Source organism: Periophthalmus magnuspinnatus, chromosome 2 (genome assembly GCF_009829125.3).
Source record: "Periophthalmus magnuspinnatus isolate fPerMag1 chromosome 2, fPerMag1.2.pri, whole genome shotgun sequence".
NCBI classification, from domain to species: domain Eukaryota; kingdom Metazoa; phylum Chordata; class Actinopteri; order Gobiiformes; family Gobiidae; genus Periophthalmus; species Periophthalmus magnuspinnatus.
Window position 1 is genome coordinate 16,642,808 of NC_047127.1, and position 17,876 is coordinate 16,660,683.

The window sequence follows — 17,876 nt, forward strand, 5'->3', positions numbered from 1 at the left end:
GACCCGAGGAACAGTGCAGCATACACCCATATGCACAAGTGGAGATAGAGAGGGTACCAATATTTAAATCCCTTGGAATCCATATCAGTGAGGATCTTACCTGGTCACAGAACACAGCTCATTAAGAGGCTCACATAAGACTCTATTTCATAAGGAAACTCAAGAAATTTGGCATGAAAACCACAATCTTCAGCAGCTTCTACAGGAGTACAGTGGAGACTGTCGTTTCCAGCTCCATCAGTGGCACAGCACATGTGTGGAGCAGCTTTCCCCTCTGCAGGACACAAGTGAGTCCTCAGGAGGGCCAAGAACATTGTTAGGGAGTTCTGAGGGTGTGTGTAGTCCTTGTTTGCTTTGCTCTCCTCTGGGGGGCGCTACAGGAGCATCAGGTCAAGAACCACACGGTTCACCAACAGTTTTTTTTCCACAAGTGATTTGACTGCAGCAGTTTTATGCATGCTAGGGTTCATTTCAGTTTACTTCACTATACTCTATAGCAGGGGTGTCAAACACATTTTCACCGAGGACCACATCAGCAAAATGGCTACCCTCAAAAATCCAGATGTAAAATAAATCTAACTACTTTTTTAACATGTTAATTAACTGTTTCTGTAACTATCATACCTTTTAATTTACCCTGTTGAGGGCCACATAAAATGATGTGGAGGGCCACATTTGGCCTGCAGGCCTCGTGTTTGACACATGTGCTATATAGAGCAGTGGTCCCCAACCACCGGGCCGTGGACCGGTACCGGTCCGTGGATCAATTGGTACCGGGCCACCGGCCGTCCAAGAAATAATTAATTATTTCCGTTGTATTTATTATCTGAGTCTGAACAATCGTTTATTTTGAAAAATCTTTTATTTTGAAAAATGACCGGATTCTCTCGGTTACATTTCCGTCACTTGAGCGCCGACAATTTAACCACTTAGCGTTCCGACGGCCCGCTCGCGTTTTTACAGAGAAGTCAGAAATGTGGATTTGGACTTCACTTACCATTGAGCGCTCTGGTTCTGTCAAACATCAACATATTCACACAAAGTTGGTCTCATTCATTCCGTAAAGGTCCAGAGAATATAATCCAGTCAAGAAATTATGTCCACAAAGGAAGTTAGAGCCTCCATGTTCAATCTGCTGCAGGAAAGTGAAATCTGTTCCGTCACTTCTCTGCATTTCTTTTGTCAGTTTCAGGCATAATAAACTTCTGACAGCGCCAACTTTGTTCCTCAGTGCAAAACAAACTTGTTAGCTTGTGATTGACACCAAAGTTGGCCAAAACGGTGCGGGCTGTGGGTTACTGGAGCTGCCAGGGACAGTGAATGAGAGCCACAGATGACTGAAAGAGTATGCCCCACTCTCCCCCTTGTAGAATCAAGCTGTTATATTACACATGTTTAGTGATGTTTTCCTCTTAAAGCCCATGAACTGCGGAACACGCTGATGTGTGACATGCAGTGGTTTACTGTAAACAGACGGAGTCTTCTGCGCGTAAAAAGACGAAACTGGATATAAAGAGCGTAATTTTACGCGCGTATTGCGTAATTTTACACAGCAGTTTTGCGTTTTAAACATGACGAAACGGACAAAACAAAGGAAGTACGTGACCGAGGACACTGTGGATGTTTGTACAAGTTAAACTAGAGGCATATCTGACCCAGAGCGGTTCGTGGAACCGAGTGAAGACCTCATGGTGGACTGAGGAGCAGAGGACCTTATGATTTGATGGACTGGATGCTGTTCCTGATCGGTAAGCGTGGTTTCTGGTCACATTTGGGTCAAATGTGTATCATGTGTAATCATTAGCCAATGCCAATCTGCGCCACCAATCATTATGCACACACCACTTGGGCAAAGTGTCTTGCCTAAGGACACAATGACAGAACTAAGGACACAATGACAGAAACTGGTCCGAGTGGGTCTCGATCCTCCAACCTACGGGTTGCGGGATGTACAGTGTGTTCTTAGTTTCCAGTGTGTGTTTGTTTACATTTTGAAGTATGTGTGTGTTTGTTCACTGTTTGTAGTGTGTGGTTTGTAAATATATATTTATTTTGACCCATAGCACTTGTTTTGACTGTATTTTATATACAAATATACATTTTATATTGTGTTTTGATATGATATACAAATTTACAGTAATAGAGCAGCTGGGTGTGCAGATACAGATTCCTCTCAGTGTGAGTTTTCAGTAGAGCCCTCACTGATGTCTGTGGGTTGAAACATTCAAAAGTTATTGCACTTTTTCCAAACGTTCTCCAAATGTCTTCATTCCGATAGGTTTGGAGAGGCCTGGACTTACTCATGATAAAATGATTGTAAAACTCTCATTTTTATAGGTATTGACCTCAAATTTGAAATGTAAGTGGTCAACAATCTTGTCAGTTTAGATATAGTGTATTTTTGGCCCCAGTTACCTACTGAAGCTTTCTACACCTTTATTTTCACAAAAAAATTTTGGCGAGGATGAGACAAATTTTTTTTTAATGTGTGTTCCAAAGTGTATAAATGCTCAGCAGACAAACTTACAGTGATTCTGACACCTGTGGGTAAAACTATAGGGTGTTACCTTTACAGAGACCCCAAACTTGTGTATTTACTACTGAGGGTTCAATAATGGTGATTATTTAAATTTGGAGAGGTCAGAACAAAGGCAATTTCACCAAAATGACCCGGAATGACCCAATGACGGTACAGTTTTTTACATCTTTGGATCGTTGTCAGGCACAGATTGTCACAACACACGGACCGAACCTCAACTGAACCTAAATATTCCCTGCATCAACTGCACTGCAGAGCTCTCCTTCCCTCTAGACTTACTCTGAACTCCTATTGGCTGAACCACTTTCTGCCTGATCTGTTCTGCAGCAGCTGCAGGCATCAGTGGCTCTGGGTTTCACTCAATCCACAGATAAAGTTCATGTTCGGCTTCTAGCAACACATGGACTTTTCAGAACCCAAAGTGTAATATACAATATGTCCAGAAGAGGGCAGCGCTACACCAGAGTTCACCTCAAGGACAGAAGAAATTTGCTGCTCCTGTCTGCTTCAAATGTCCTCTCCTCAGGACTAAACCAGGTCTAAACCAGGACTAGACCAAGACTAGACCAGGGACTGACCAGGGACTAAAGCAGATACAGGAGCAAGATTGAACCAGGACTGAACCAGGATTAGACCAGGGACTAGAACGGGGACTTTTTTTTCCAAATGAAACCACAATCTCATCTCCTCCTCTCTCTGTCCCTCTCTCCTCTGCCTATTCTCCTGTCATGGCGTCCTTTCATTTCTGTTTTTTTTTTTTTTTAAATAAATCCACCTTTCTCTCGCGACATCCCCCACTCTCCCCATCCTCTGCTCTGATTGGCCGAGCGCAGCCAGCAGTCCTGGTAATCCTGTCTTGTGATTGGTTGCTCACACACAGCATTGCCGGGGGTTGGGGAGAGAGAGAAAGGAGAGGAGGAGAGGAGGAATGATGCAGTAAAGATGTAAACGCGACATAAATCAAACTGCTAAACCAAAAAGCCAAATCTGAAACATGACAGCACCGTTTTAAACATATGCAAGCCCATTCCACCTGGATTTTGGGATTTTTAAAAAATATTTTTTTCTACAAATTCCTGATCTGATTTGAAGTGGATGGCAGACTGCTGAGGTGAAGCATCAGCAACCTTTGGCAAACCTGTTAGGACATTGGGAATATAAGATTTTTTCATAATTTCATCTTGGATTTACAACATTTTGAATCATTTTGCTGAAATTTGTTGATGTATTGAAGATTTTTTTGAGTTGCAGGTGATTTTTTTATTTTTTATTTCTTGGATAATCTGACCATTGGATAACGCAAGAAACAACAATTTTAAGAATTTTTGTTTTGGATTTTTCAAATTTTCAAAGTTTCTCAATAAAATTTGGATTTAAAAACAGGATGGATTAAGCGTTTGTTGAGGTATAGATTTGTTTTATGCCTGAACTCTAAGGTTTTGTTTTGTGCATTATGACTGTTTTAGTTTTACATTGTTGAGCTATTTTAAACTATTTCATAGGTCTGTCTGTGTGTGATATATCGTTTAAGTAAATATAGACGATAAACAATCCTATTAAAACCAAACCATAAAGCAGATTTATCAAAAACTAATCTAAATGTACAATATGGTTAAAATATATGAGCTGCAATAAATACATAAGAGAAGGCGACACTTGAATAGTTTATAGAAGTTCGTGATTCAACCTCCTTCAGCTCAAATCTCATCGTAGAACCGAAAAATAACAACAATTTTCCTACTAGTCCAAAGAAAATATACTCACTATAAATACTGATGCACTAAAAGTATTGTTCCATGTGTCATATATTGAACGCTGAGTCCATAGTGCTGTATACTATTTCAAATCAATTTTAGAGCCAACCTTTATGCAGAATTTCAACTTGAAACTTGAACATTTTAGTAAATCTGTTATTGCCCTGTACACTCTGATCACAGCAGCTTTTTCACACCACAAAAATATGGATTTAACCATTTTTAGAGAATGTAATATTTGCATCATTGTTTGGACATTTTCAAATTTAAATGAGGTGATGTTGAGAGGTTTCTGAGATTTCTTAAAAAATCGCATCTCTTCATGAAAAAATAAGAAAAATGTAACTTAAATTCAGATACATGTTTTTGGCCCAAATTCATAACATGTTATTTCAAGTTTGAATTAAAATCATATTATATTATGTAGCTGATGTTTCTATTGAACTACTGACTTCACTTGGACCTTTACTGAAGTTTGATCTTGTATGTCCCATAAATCATAAGTCTTTATATTAAGACGAGTTTCATTTGACAGATAGACAAGAAATCATAGTATGAAATTAGACAAAATAGTAAAAAAATCAACTATGGTCACATCTTACTACATGTATGATTCATTTCGATATCTGCATCTCATTTCTGTTTAGTAAAATCTACTAGTTTTCAGCAAATTTTGGTTTATTTTAAAATGAAAATGGCTTATTTTAATTTTAAAGGCCCCCTATTACTCTGTTTTCGGATCCTTGTTATAATGTTGTTTCCTCTTTCAAAAACAGACCTGGAGTTGTGTTTCATTTCATTCACACATGTTTAACACACAAACCCTGCATATTTTTGCTGAGTTCTTAGTTCTTCTCTCAAACAGAAAACACTCTGTTCCACCTTGTGATGTCATCATGTGGTAATACAGGAAGTGCTCCACTGTGTTTTTAAACTAGAATAATTTAGATGATTTCACTCAACTAACACTGAACTAAAGGTAAAAGGTCACACTTAACTTAAAACCTCCCACTTCATGACATCACAATGTGGAACAGATCCTTTTGAGCTTCGGAGATGTACACAGACATGTGTGAATAAAACAAAACACAAGTTTCATGTTGAGGACCTTTTAAATAATAAAATTCAAATGTGTGGCGCTTATTTAGTCCAAGAACATTCCCACAGTTGATGAGTAATTAACCCTAAACATATGTGCAACGCTGACAATACATTTTCACAACAAATCACAACGGAATACGGTGCCAGGGTTTCCACAGCAACCGCCGAAATTAGTATAGACCGGTTAATGCTAAAATGCAGACAGCTGCTCATGTGTGCTCATTTAGGTGAAGGGTTTAGACTTGGTTTAGTTCTGATTTAGTCCTGGTTTATCCATAGTTTAGTACCTGGTTTAGTCCTGGGTTAGTCCCTGGTTTAGTGCTGGTTTAGGACTACAAAACCATTCCTAAAAATCCACTGGTTCACTGGCATTTGTCACCAGGTGTTTTTGATCAGATTTCTATTGTGCTGTAAATCACATCTCATTATTGAGTTATCTGATTACTCCAGTGATCTGATTACTCCTGTCCATGTTATTAAAATAGTGCAGCAAAAATAAACCAATACTAGTTTATTAGTGTATTTTTGCTGCACTATTTTAGGCCCATATTGCAGTATTTTTTTTTATCTGTTATGATGTTTCCTCATCACAAACGTACATAGTGCTGTGTCACATATTTAAAACTCAAATCTTGCATATTTGAAGTAAATCTCTCAAACAGAAAGCACTCTGTTCCACCTTGTGATGTCATCATGTGGTAATACTGTGTGCTCCACTGTGTTTTTAAACTCCTTACACCTTCACTAGAATTATTTGGGTGATTTATACCCTGGATTCTAATCTCACTGAACTAAAGGTAAAAGTTGTTTGATTCAAGCATGTGTAAATGAAACAACCATGTTACGATGTTGAAAACGTAATAACATAGTTTAAAGCTCTCAAGAGTCCTTTGTGCAATATAAGACCTTTAAATGTGTTTAAATCTGTGTGTTCATATTTTGAGTATTTTAAATGTGTTTAAATATATTTTGTTTCCTGGTTCCAGCGTGGCGTCTGGTGGACTGGGCTTCATCCTGGTCATCGACAGACGACTGGACCGATGGGCCGCGGTCAAGAGCACGCTGCTACGGATCGCAGTAAGGGACAAAATACACACAATATATATGCAGCCATGTGGATTGGACCTGGTTTAGACCTGATTTAGACATGCTTTAGTCCTGGTTTTAGTCCTGCTTTAGGTCCTACTTTGAACCTAGGTTTAGTCCAGGTTTAGTCCTAACTTAGCTCTGGTTCTGTCCCAGTTCAGTCCTGGTTTAGACCTGCTTCAGACCTGGATTCAGTCCTGATTTAGTCCTAGTTTAGTCCTGGTTCAGTCCTGGTTTAGTCTTGGTTCAGTCCTGGTTCAGTCCTGGTTTAGTCTTGGTTCAGTCCCGGTTTAGTCCTGGTGTAGACCTTGTTTAGTCTTGGTTTAGACCTGGTTCAATCCCGGTTTAGACCTTGTTTAGTCCTAGTGTAGTCCTGGTTCAGCCCTGGTTTAGTCCTGGTTCAGCCCTGATTTAGACCTGGTTCAGTCCCGGTTTAATCCTGGTTCAGACCTGGTCAGACCTGGTTTAGTCCTGATTTAGACCTGGTTTAGTCCTGTTTAGACCTAGTTCAGACCTGGTTTAGACCTGGTTTAGTTCTGGTTTTGACCTGGTTCAGTCACGGTTTAGTCCTGGTTTAGACCTGGTTTAGCCCTGGTTTAGTCCTGGTTTAGTCCTGGTTTAGTCCTGATTTAGACCTGGTTTAGACCTGGTTTAGACCTGGTTCAGTCCTGGTTTAGAGCTGCTTTAGACCTGGTTTAGACCTGGTTCAGTCATGGTTCAGTCATGGTTTAGACCTGGTTTAGTCCTGGTTTAGTCCAGGTTTAGACCTGGTTCAGTCGTGGTTTAGACCTGGGTTAGATCTGGTTCAGTTGTGGTTTAGACCTGGTTTAGACCTGGTTTAGTCCTGGTTTAGACCTGGTTTAGTCCTGGTTTAGACCTGGTTCAGTCGTGGTTTAGACCTGGTTTAGTTCTGGTTTAGACCTGGTCCAGTCCTGTGGCATATTGCTCATTTCTCTGCAATATTTGTGTTTTGGTCTAAAACAGTGCTTCTCAAATACTGGGGGGGGGGGCGCTGGGGGGCGCCTATGACTCTGCGTATGACACTGTAGGTACTGTAGAGCAAGAGCAAAGACCAGGAGAGAGCGAACAGATCGTGACACAGGACAGTGAACAAGAGACACTTTTGCTAAAGAGACACGATGGAAAACATTTTAACAGGGATGAAAAGGCGGAGATAGACGGAGGTAATGAGACGCATGAAAGTCACCCGAAAAGTAAGACGAGAAAGTTTGATGAAGACTATTTAGCACTTGGCTTCACCGTGACTCCGGTGGGACATGAGGACAGACCGGTGTCTGCTGTGTCTGAAAATGTTGTCAGTGGACAGTATGAAGCCAAATAAGTTAAAGCGCCACCTCATTACACCTCAGTCACACTGATAAGACGCTGGAGTTTTTTCAGCGTAAACGCGGCAAATATTGCCAACAATCATCCAGCTTTGTGAATGTCATTTAAACCAGCAAGCGCTGTTAGCATCATATAAGGTGGCGTGCCAAATTGCTAAATTGCTTGTTTTAATTTGATATTTATTTAATTTTAATGTATTATTTTGCCCCTCCCCGAACCGCCACCTTAACGTGGTGGAGGGGTTTGAGCACCCGAATGATCCTGGGAGCTATTTTGTTGGGGGCTTCATGCCCCTGGTAGGGTCACCCATGGCAAACAGGTCCTGGGAGACGGGTCTGACTAAGAGCGGTTCAGAAGCCCTACATGAAGAGGAAAAGAACAAGGCCAGTTACGTCGCCCGGACTGGCGTTACCGGGGCCCCACCCTGGAGCCAGGCCTGGGGTGGGTGCTCGGCAGCGAGCGCCTGGTGGCCGGGCCCAGGAGGAGGCCCAGCCCGAAGGAACGACGTGGGGCCGTCCTCCCGTGGACCCACCACCTGCGGGAGGAGCCATGCGGGGCGGGTGCAGAGAGATCCGGGCGGCAGTCGAAGGCGGGGACCTCGACGACCGGATCTCCGGACATGGAGACTAGCTCTGGGGACATGGAATGTCACCTCGCTGGGGGGGAAGGAGCCTGAGCTTGTGCGGGAGGTTGAGCGTTACCGGCTAGATATAGTCGGCCTCACCTCCACGCACAGCTTGGGCTCTGGAACCCAACTTCTTGAGAGGGGTTGGACTCTCCATTTCTCTGGCGTTGCCCGCGGGGAGCGGCGGCGAGCTGGTGTGGGCTTGCTCATTGCCCCACAGCTCAGCCGCTGCGTGTTGGGGTTCACTCCGGTGAACGAGAGGGTCGCGTCCCTGCGCCTTCGGGTCGGGGACAGGTCTCTCACTGTTGTGTCGGCCTACGGGCCAAGCAGCAGTGCGGAGTACCCGGCCTTCTTGGAGTCCCTGGGAGGGGTACTAGACAGTGCACCAACCGGGGACTCTGTTATTCTCCTGGGGGACTTCAACGCCCATGTGGGTAACGACAGTGACACTTGGAGGTGGCGTGATTGGGAGGAACGGCCTCCCCGATCTGAACCCGAGCGGTGTTTTGTTATTGGACTTCTGTGCTAGTCACAGTTTGTCCATAACAAACACCATGTTCGAGCACAAGGGTGTCCATCGGTGCACGTGGCACCAGGACACTCTAGGTCGGAGGTCGATGATCGACTTTGTTGTCGTGTCATCTGACCTCCGACCCTGTCTTGGACACTCGGGTGAAGAGAGGGGCTGAGCTGTCAACTGATCACCACCTGGTGGTGAGTTGGATCCGCTGGCGGAGGAGGAAGCCGGACAGACCTGGCAGGCTCAAGTGCATTGTGAGGGTCTGCTGGGAACGTCTGGCGGGGCCCTCTGTCAGGGGGGTCTTCAACTCCCACCTCCGGGAGAGCTTCTCCCTGATCCCGGGGGAGGTTGGAGACATGGACTCCGAGTGGGCCATGTTCTCCACCTCTATTGTCGATGCGGCTGCTCGTAGCTGTGGTTGTAAGGTCTGCGGTGCTTGTCGCGGCGGCAATCCCCGAACCCGGTGGTGGACACTGGAAGTAAGGGATGCTGTCAAGCTGAAGAAGGAGTCCTATCGAGCCTTGTTGGCTCGTGGGACTCCTGAGGCAGCTGATGAGTACCGGCGGGCCAAGCGTGCCGCGGCTCGGGCAGTCACAGAGGCAAAAACTCGGGGTTGGGAGGAGTTCGGGGAGGCCATGGAGGAGGACTATCGGACGGCCTCAAAGAGATTCTGGCAAACCGTCCGACGCCTCAGGAGGGGGAAGCAGTGCTTCACCAACACTGTTTACAGTGCGGGTGGAGAGCTGCTGACCTCGACTGGGGATGTTGTCGGGCGGTGGAAGGAATACTTTGAGGATCTCCTCAATCCCACTGTCACGTCTTCCGAGGAGGAAGCAGAGACTGGGTACCCAGAGGCGGACTCGTCCATCACCCTGGCTGAAGTCACTGAGGTGGTTGGCAAGCTCCTCGGTGGCAAGGCTCCGGGGGTGGACGAGATCCGTCCTGAGTACCTCAAGTCTCTGGATGTTGTGGGGCTGTCTTGGTTGACACGTCTCTGCAACATCGCGTGGCGGTCGGGGACAGTACCTGTGGAATGGCAGACCGGGGTGGTGGTCCCTCTGTATAAGAAGGGGGACCGGAGGGTGTGTTCCAATTATAGGGGAATCACACTCCTCAGCCTTCCCGGTAAGGTCTATTCCAGGGTACTGGAGAGGAGAATTCGACCGATAGTCGAACCTCGGATTCAGGAGGAGCAGTGTGGTTTTCATCCCGGTCGTGGAACACTGGACCAGCTCTATACTCTCCATCGGGTCCTCAAGGGCTCATGGGAGTATGTCCAACCAGTCCACATGTGTTTTGTGGATCTGGAGAAGGCATTCGACCGTGTCCCTCGTGGTGTCCTTTGGAGGGTGCTCTGGGAGTATGGGGTCCGGGGCTCTTTGCTAAGGGCTGTCCGGTCCCTGTATGACCGGAGCAGGAGCTGTGTTCGCATTGCCGGCAGTAAGTCAGACCTGTTCCCGGTGCATGTTGGACTCCGCCAGGGCTGCCCTTTGTCACCGGTTCTGTTCATTATATTTATGGACAGAATTTCTAGGCGCAGCCAGGGGCCGGAGGGGGCCTGGTTTGGGAACCACAGGATTTCATCTCTGCTGTTTGCGGATGATGTTGTCCTGATGGCTTCTTCGAGCCAGGACCTGCAGCAGGCACTGGGGCGGTTTGCAGCCGAGTGTGAAGTGGCTGGGATGAGAATCAGCTCCTCCAAATCCGAGGCCATGGTTCTCGACCGGAAAAAGGTGGTTTGCTCTCTCCGGGTGGGTGGTGAGTCTCTGCCCCAAGTGGAGGAGTTCAAGTATCTCGGGGTCTTGTTCACGAGTGAGGGAAGGATGGAGCGGGAGATTGACAGGCGGATCGGTGCAGCGTCTGCAGTGATGCGGTTGCTGTATCGGTCCGTTGTGGTGAAGGAGCTGAGCCCAAAGGCGAAGCTCTCGATTTACCGGTCAATCTACGTTCCTACCCTCACCTATGGTCATGAGCTCTGGGTAATGACCGAAAGGACAAGGTCGCGGATACAAGCGGCTGAAATGGGCTTCCTCCGCAGAGTGGCCGGGCGCACCCTTAGGGATAGGGTGAGGAGCTCGGTCACACGGGAGGAGCTCGGAGTAGAGCCGCTGCTCCTACACGTTGAGAGGAACCAGTTGAGGTGGCTCGGGCATCTGCTCAGGATGCCTCCTGGACGTCTCCCTAGGGAGGTGTTCTGGGCATGTCCTACCGGGAGGAGGCCCCGGGGAAGACCCAGGACACGCTGGAGGGACTATGTCTCTCGGCTGGCCTGGGAACGCCTTGGGGTCCCACCGGAGGAGCTGGAGGACATGTCCGGGGTGAGGGAAGTCTGGGAGTCCCTGCTTAGACTGCTGCCCCCGCGACCCGGCCCCGGATAAGCGGAAGAAAATGGATGGATTATTTTGATAATTATTTAATGTAAATATATCCATTTGAGGTTTATTTAATTATATATTTTTTATTTGATATTTAATACAATTTCATGATATTTTATTAAATTTTTTGAGTATCAAATTTTTTGAGTATCAAATGGTTCAAGTTGTTCCAAAAATACGTATAGTTCAAGTAAGGATAAAATTCAAAATAATTTTATTATTTAATAATAATCGGGGTGGTGGGGGGGATCAAGAGAATCATCATTTTATAATGTATTTTATAAAGACATTGGAATACCATGGTGTCAGTCCAAAGTTTGTGGCAGGGCATCAGGTATAAAGTCTATGTTTAAAACCTGAGGAAGATCATCCATCTATTTAAAATAAGAATTTGGAGGTTGTCTGTTAGATCCCAGTTATTTACATAAACATCTTCCTTATTATCACTGTACTAGGTGGGTAAGTGGCACAAACATTTTATGCATTACATAATTTTTTTAAATATTTAAAATCTTTTAGTTAGTTTAGAGAATAGCTGTAATAATATATAACTGTTACAAATTCACTACAAAAATCTTTCTGCTAAAGTCTGAATTTCATCTTTGTCATTTTGGGTCCCTGATTTTAATTTTAATTAACCCTTATTCACTCTCCTCACAGCTGCGGTCCATGTGCTAACACCGTTTAGCATGTCACCTTATGCTAATATATGCTAATGATATGCTAATGAGACATGATTATAATGATGAGGTTTGGATTGTGTTCAACTCTCCCCAGTGACACCAGAATATTGAATTACCAAAAATATATCATTGCAAATTTTCCAGACAAATTCTGTATTATGATTTTTGTTTTAAAATGAAAATTGAGTGACTCGGTCCCAGGTTTAGTCCTGATTTAGTCCCTGGTTTAGTCCCTGGTTTAGTCCCTGATTTAGTCCCTGGTTTAGTCCCTGGTTTAGTCCCTGGTTTAGTCCCTGGTTTAGTCCCTGGTTTGGCCCCTGGTTTAGTCCCTGGTTTAGTCCTGGTTTAGTCCCTGGTTTAGCCCCTGGTTTAGTCCCTGGTTTAGTCCCTGGTTTAGTCCCTGGTTTAGCCCCTGGTTTAGTCCCTGGTTTAGTCCCTGGTTTAGTCACCATAAAAATAAACAATACTATGGTAAGAAAACCATTTGGCTCCGTCTTCATGCACTGGCTCAACTCAGCACGTTTCCCAAGCGTGTGCTCTTTTCCTCGTGCGGGCTATCCCTCTTTAAGTGATGATAACATATTAAAAATTAAGTAATCACATGTCTAAGATATTTTAACATTAACATTGATCCAATAAAATAATTGTAGCTTATGTATATAAATCAAATATTAAATCTTTCAATATTAAATTATTCATGTAAACATAAAACAGCATTTATAACAAAATATCAACAATCTGTAAATTTGCAGCATTATTATGTATGAATTAAACTGCAGTGCCTTGGCCGGCTGGGACGCAGAACACAATGCACACAATACAAATACAGAAAAACACAATACAGAAAAAAATCGTGGTCTTGCTGTTTCGTGGATTTTTCCAGTGCAGTTCTACACGAAGAGTGAACCGCGATATAGCAAGAGACCACTGTACTACCATTTAATGTTGAAAATCTCATTCTATTTTAGAGTTATTATACAGAGTTATGTTCAGATTTTAAACACACATGCGGCACATGTTTAAGGACACGCGTGTGCTCTCACATGTGTCTGTATAATCCATAAGCTTTGTACTGTGTAATCAAAACATTCATCAACTTTAGCAGCAGATTGGATAGATCGCTTATGTAATATCAGATAAAGACCAAAATGATCTGGTTTATGGTTAATATCTCTCTAAATACTGGGCCTATCCACATGAAACAAAAACTCAAAAAGTCCAGCGTCTTTTCTATCAATATAAGTACACAAAAGTCAAATGATTTTTTTCAGAATGGCCACTATATTTTAATTTCCTACAAATTTGAGTAGTCACAAAATGCAAACAGTACAATTATTTAGGTCTCACTATGTGTAAAAGCTGCTAACCCTGTAATTTGGACCACTCCAAACATGTTCTGAAATGTCCTGGCCTAGTCCTGGCCTAGTCCTGGCCTAGTCCTGGCCTAGTCCTGGCCTAGTCCTGGCCTAGTCCTGGCCTAGTCCTGGCCTAGTCCTGGCCTAGTCCTGGCCTAGTCCTGGCCTAGTCCTGGCCTAGTCCTGGCCTAGTCCTGGCCTCATAGTCCTGGCCTAGTCCTGGCCTAGTCCTGGCCTAGTCCTGGCCTAGTCCTGGCCTAGTCCTGGCCTAGTCCTGGCCTAGTCCTGGCCTAGTCCTGGCCTAGTCCTGGCCTAGTCCTGGCCTATGTCCTGGCCTAGTCCTGGCCTAGTCCTGGCCTAGTCCTGGCCTAGTCCTGGCCTAGTCCTGGCCTAGTCCTGGCCTAGTCCTGGCCTAGTCCTGGCCTAGTCCTGGCCTAGTCCTGGCCTAGTCCTGGCCTAGTCCTGGCCTAGTCCTGGCCTAGTCCTGGCCTAGTCCTGGCCTAGTCCTGGCCTAGTCCTGGCCTAATCTCCTTATGTTATATTCATGTACCTGGTTCTATCTGGAGGCGGGACGTCCCAATGGAGGAGGGGCATTATTTGATCGCGCGCTCTGACATGTGCAGAGGGAGGGAGAGAAGGACAAAGACATTGAAATTCATATCTGCTGTTTAACCTTGGGGAAGGACAGAATACATCAGAATACATCAATATTTTAGGGTGACATTTGAGTGGAGACACTTGTATAAATGTAGCTTTAAGTGTTATTCAGACAGGATTTATAAAAAAGTCCTATAAAGATCATTTTAGATTAAGATGTATAATTTAAAATAAGACTGTAAGCAAAGAAATTAAACTTGAATTTGAGAGGTCACAAAAATGGTCCAGGTTTAGTCCAGGTTTAGTCCAGGTTTAGTCCAGGTTTAGTCCAGGTTTAGTCCAGGTTTAGTCCAGGTTTAGTCCAGGTTTAGTCCAGGTTTAGTCCAGGTTTAGTCCAGGTTTAGTAGGCCTGTTACAATAACTACTATATTTACTTATTGTTCAATATTTGACAGCTGGAACAATATTTTTTGGGCCTCATTATTTATCATTTGTACTTTGTCTTTGCACAAGTAAGAAGATGTGGGGTATATTAGTAATAAGATTAATAGCTGATTCAAGCTGTAGAGGACTGAACCAGTCACTTTTATGGCTGATTCTTGGTACATTCTGATGTTTTTTTTGTTGCAGCTCATGTCTTTTAATGATACAGTCTATTTAAAAATGGTTAATTGGGATGATCTTGCATTATTTAAATTTTAAGTAGTGGAATAAAGTAGTTTTAATTTTCAATATTGCTTATTGCAATATTTCTCTGTAGAGATATATCGTGCTTCAAAATGTGTTATTGTGATAGGTCTAAGGTTTAGTCCTGCTGTTTTAGTCCTTTCAGCCCCGGTTTAGTTCTGTTTAGTCTTTGTTTAGCCCTTGGTTTGGTCCTTGTTTGGGCTTGGCTCAGTGTTTGGTTTAGTCCTGGTTCAGTCCGTAATTCAGTCCTGGTTTGTCCTTTGTATAGTGCCAGGTTTGGTGCCAGGATTAGTTCATAGTTTAGCCCCTGGTATAGTTTCTAGTTTAGTCCTGGCTTTGGTACTGGCTTAGTCCTGGTTTAGTCCCATTTTAGCTGCCTATTAGCTCATAGCTTAGCATTGCGTCTCATTGACCATTTTACTGCAATGTCAGCTGCTAATGCTAAAAATAACAGCTGCTACTATCACTTCCTCTCGTGCACGCTCCTCACTTTCATGTGCGCACACCCCTCGTGCACGCTCCTCCACCTCACTTGCACGCTCCTGTCCGTTGCTGTGGAGAGGACACTGCAGGTTTCCATGGAAACGGTGCAGACGAGTAGAGAGAGGAGCAGAGACAAAGGTTTAACCTTATCAGAGCAGACCGGAGTAGGTCATTAAAATGTAATGTATTATGATGTCATATCAAATAAAAGAAGTGCTGAGACATGTAGAAATAAAAGAATGTATTTACAATATAAATCTTATTGAATATAGTTCATTTATCAAAAGGAGCTACTACTGATAGTGCTATTGCGACTACAACTATTCATCTACCCTACACACTGGAAGGAACAGAGATACTAATACTACTGCTCCTCCTGCTGCTGCTACTATTACTACTACTACTACTACTACTGCAACTGCTGCTACCACTGCTGCTTATACTACGAATGCTACTACTGCTACTGCTACTATTCTTGCTGCTATTGCTGCTACTACTGGTACTACTATACATTATAAATCTACCACAGCTATTAATAAACCAGATGCCCTTCCAAACCCCAACAGACACCTTTTTACATATTTATCTAAAGTCTGGAAATTAACTACACTTTAGTTAGAAGTATATATAAGATACATGTACTACTACTGTGTTACATTTAAACAGAGAGGAACTAGAATGAAGACTTCTGACCCCAGAACCGCAGCAGCCAAAACTTGTGAATGTTTAATATTTGAAATGTGTTTTATTCATGAACTTGATGAACTTTTAATGAGACTTTTAGGCAAAAACTGCACATGGTACTCTAAAAATGTCTGTACTCCACCAGCACCGCTCTAAGTCTGTCCACCTCATATTTACTATGCTCAGCTCTTGGTCAGTTTATCATTATATTGGTTCTTTTTTTCTTTCAATGGGGTCCAAAAATGTAAAATGTATGCAATAGTCTGAAACAAAGCCTAACACCCTTTAAAGGGAGTGGTATGTGGGGACTGATATTAGTTGGGCTATCAAATGAATGTATAAGACTGTCGTGAAAATGTACCCAAACATTAGACATGAGGCTACTTTATCATTTTGGATGGGGGCTGTGAATGCCAAAGGTCACTGTCATATAATAATAATGATGACATTAATATTAAAGTGTATTTGTTATATTTTAATAGGAGTACTTTGGGACAGGACAGGTGCAGTCTGTGCTCGTCCTCAGACCCACGGCTCTGCTGCAGAGGACTCTGTCAGACTTCCTCTTCAAGTTCAACAGGGACGACTTCAGGATGAAGGTAAAGAGCACATTATGATATGATATTGAAGCAGTGGCTGGTTGTGCATTGGACCCTTGGGCCTTCAGTGATGTCGCACTTACACATCACCAAAATATAGGCTTGTCAAACACTTAATTTCAGAAGCTTTAAAAACCAATAAGCAGCACTGCATTGAGCACTGCATCACAAAGAGTAGGAAACTAAGTCAAAAATAACAAATAAAAATGTGATATAAAGATACCAAACAAAATGCCACCAAAATGATGCTGTGTGAGTTTAAACAAGTCTGTCCAATAAACTGCACAATGTCGCCCCAACCAGACAAGAACAAAAAAATAAACAGATCATTTGCATTGTTTGACAATAGTCTATACAACAGCAAATAAGTGAAAATGTGGCGCAGCTGAGATTCAACAAACTTTAGTGCAGTGAATATGTAAAAGAGACGGGGACAACTTCAGGAGGAAGGTATGACATTATGACCCCAATAAAACATAATGTATTCTACACCACTGTAAACCTCTACACTTTAAACAGGGACTTCAGGATGAAAGGAACACATATACACATCACTTTATCATGTGACTTAAAGGAACTTTTTAACTCTTATGGTGCATTCACACTGAGGCGTCGAGTTTACATGCTATGATGGATGCACATCTTGGCTGCCCTTTGTTTTTGCGACACGTTTTCAAACATCAGAGCAGCGCGAATCTGGCTGACACAGATCATCAGACGCCAGAGTTGAAAAAGCTGAACTTTTGGCGTTTGACACACTGTGTCAACCAATCAGTCCAGTCTTTTTGTCATTAAGAATAAATCAGCATTCCAATTGTTATCAGTAAAAGCTGTATTCAAACTCTTTTAGAGTGGCACCAGACTTTGAAAGACAAAAACCTGTTGAGTTTATATGATGCAGTTCTTTGTGCTCCTGCAGGTGGTGATGCTGAGCTCAGTGGCAGAGCTCCATGCATACATCGCTCCAGGGCAACTGACCACGGAGCTGGGAGGGCATCAGGAGTACAACCACGAGTGCTGGATCTCACACAGAACGGTAAGAGCTTGTCAAAGATAAGACAGACACTAGAGCTCCTACACCACGTGACTAAATGTGACAGGGGCGCCATGTTGACAGTGGTGAGCTTGTGAATGGCACCCAGTCTCTTTTGCAGTTTTTTTGTTTTTAAATAAAATGGTAGACAATCATTTATCTAAAACTAATCAGATTAAGCATTAAGCATCCTGACAGTTTAAATGATGTGACATAGATGAAACAGTGAAAACACAATGTGCTTAATCTTATGTGCAGATGTCGGAGCCTGTTAGCCACTAACTCACACTGTCAATGTAATACAATATAACACAAAAACATTGTTTTAATTTAGTTTGTGATTTTATTTTCTACAGTCATTATTTCTCAACAGTCAGTTAACTTCCACTATCCACTTCTCTCATCAAT

General features: G+C 43.4%; 1 protein-coding gene across 4 annotated transcripts in view; it reads left to right on the forward strand.

Moving 5' to 3' along the window:
* Positions 1-17,876, forward strand: part of LOC117381876 (guanine nucleotide exchange factor DBS-like) — a 66,830-nt gene that overhangs the window by 26,331 nt on the left and 22,623 nt on the right. For all 4 annotated transcript variants that reach the window (XM_055227778.1, XM_055227782.1, XM_055227787.1 and 1 more), the window contains exons 5-7: positions 6,381-6,471; positions 16,319-16,435; positions 17,355-17,471. In XM_055227778.1, coding sequence (XP_055083753.1) covers positions 6,381-6,471; positions 16,319-16,435; positions 17,355-17,471 — 325 coding nt within the window. The remainder of the gene's footprint in view (positions 1-6,380; positions 6,472-16,318; positions 16,436-17,354; positions 17,472-17,876) is intronic.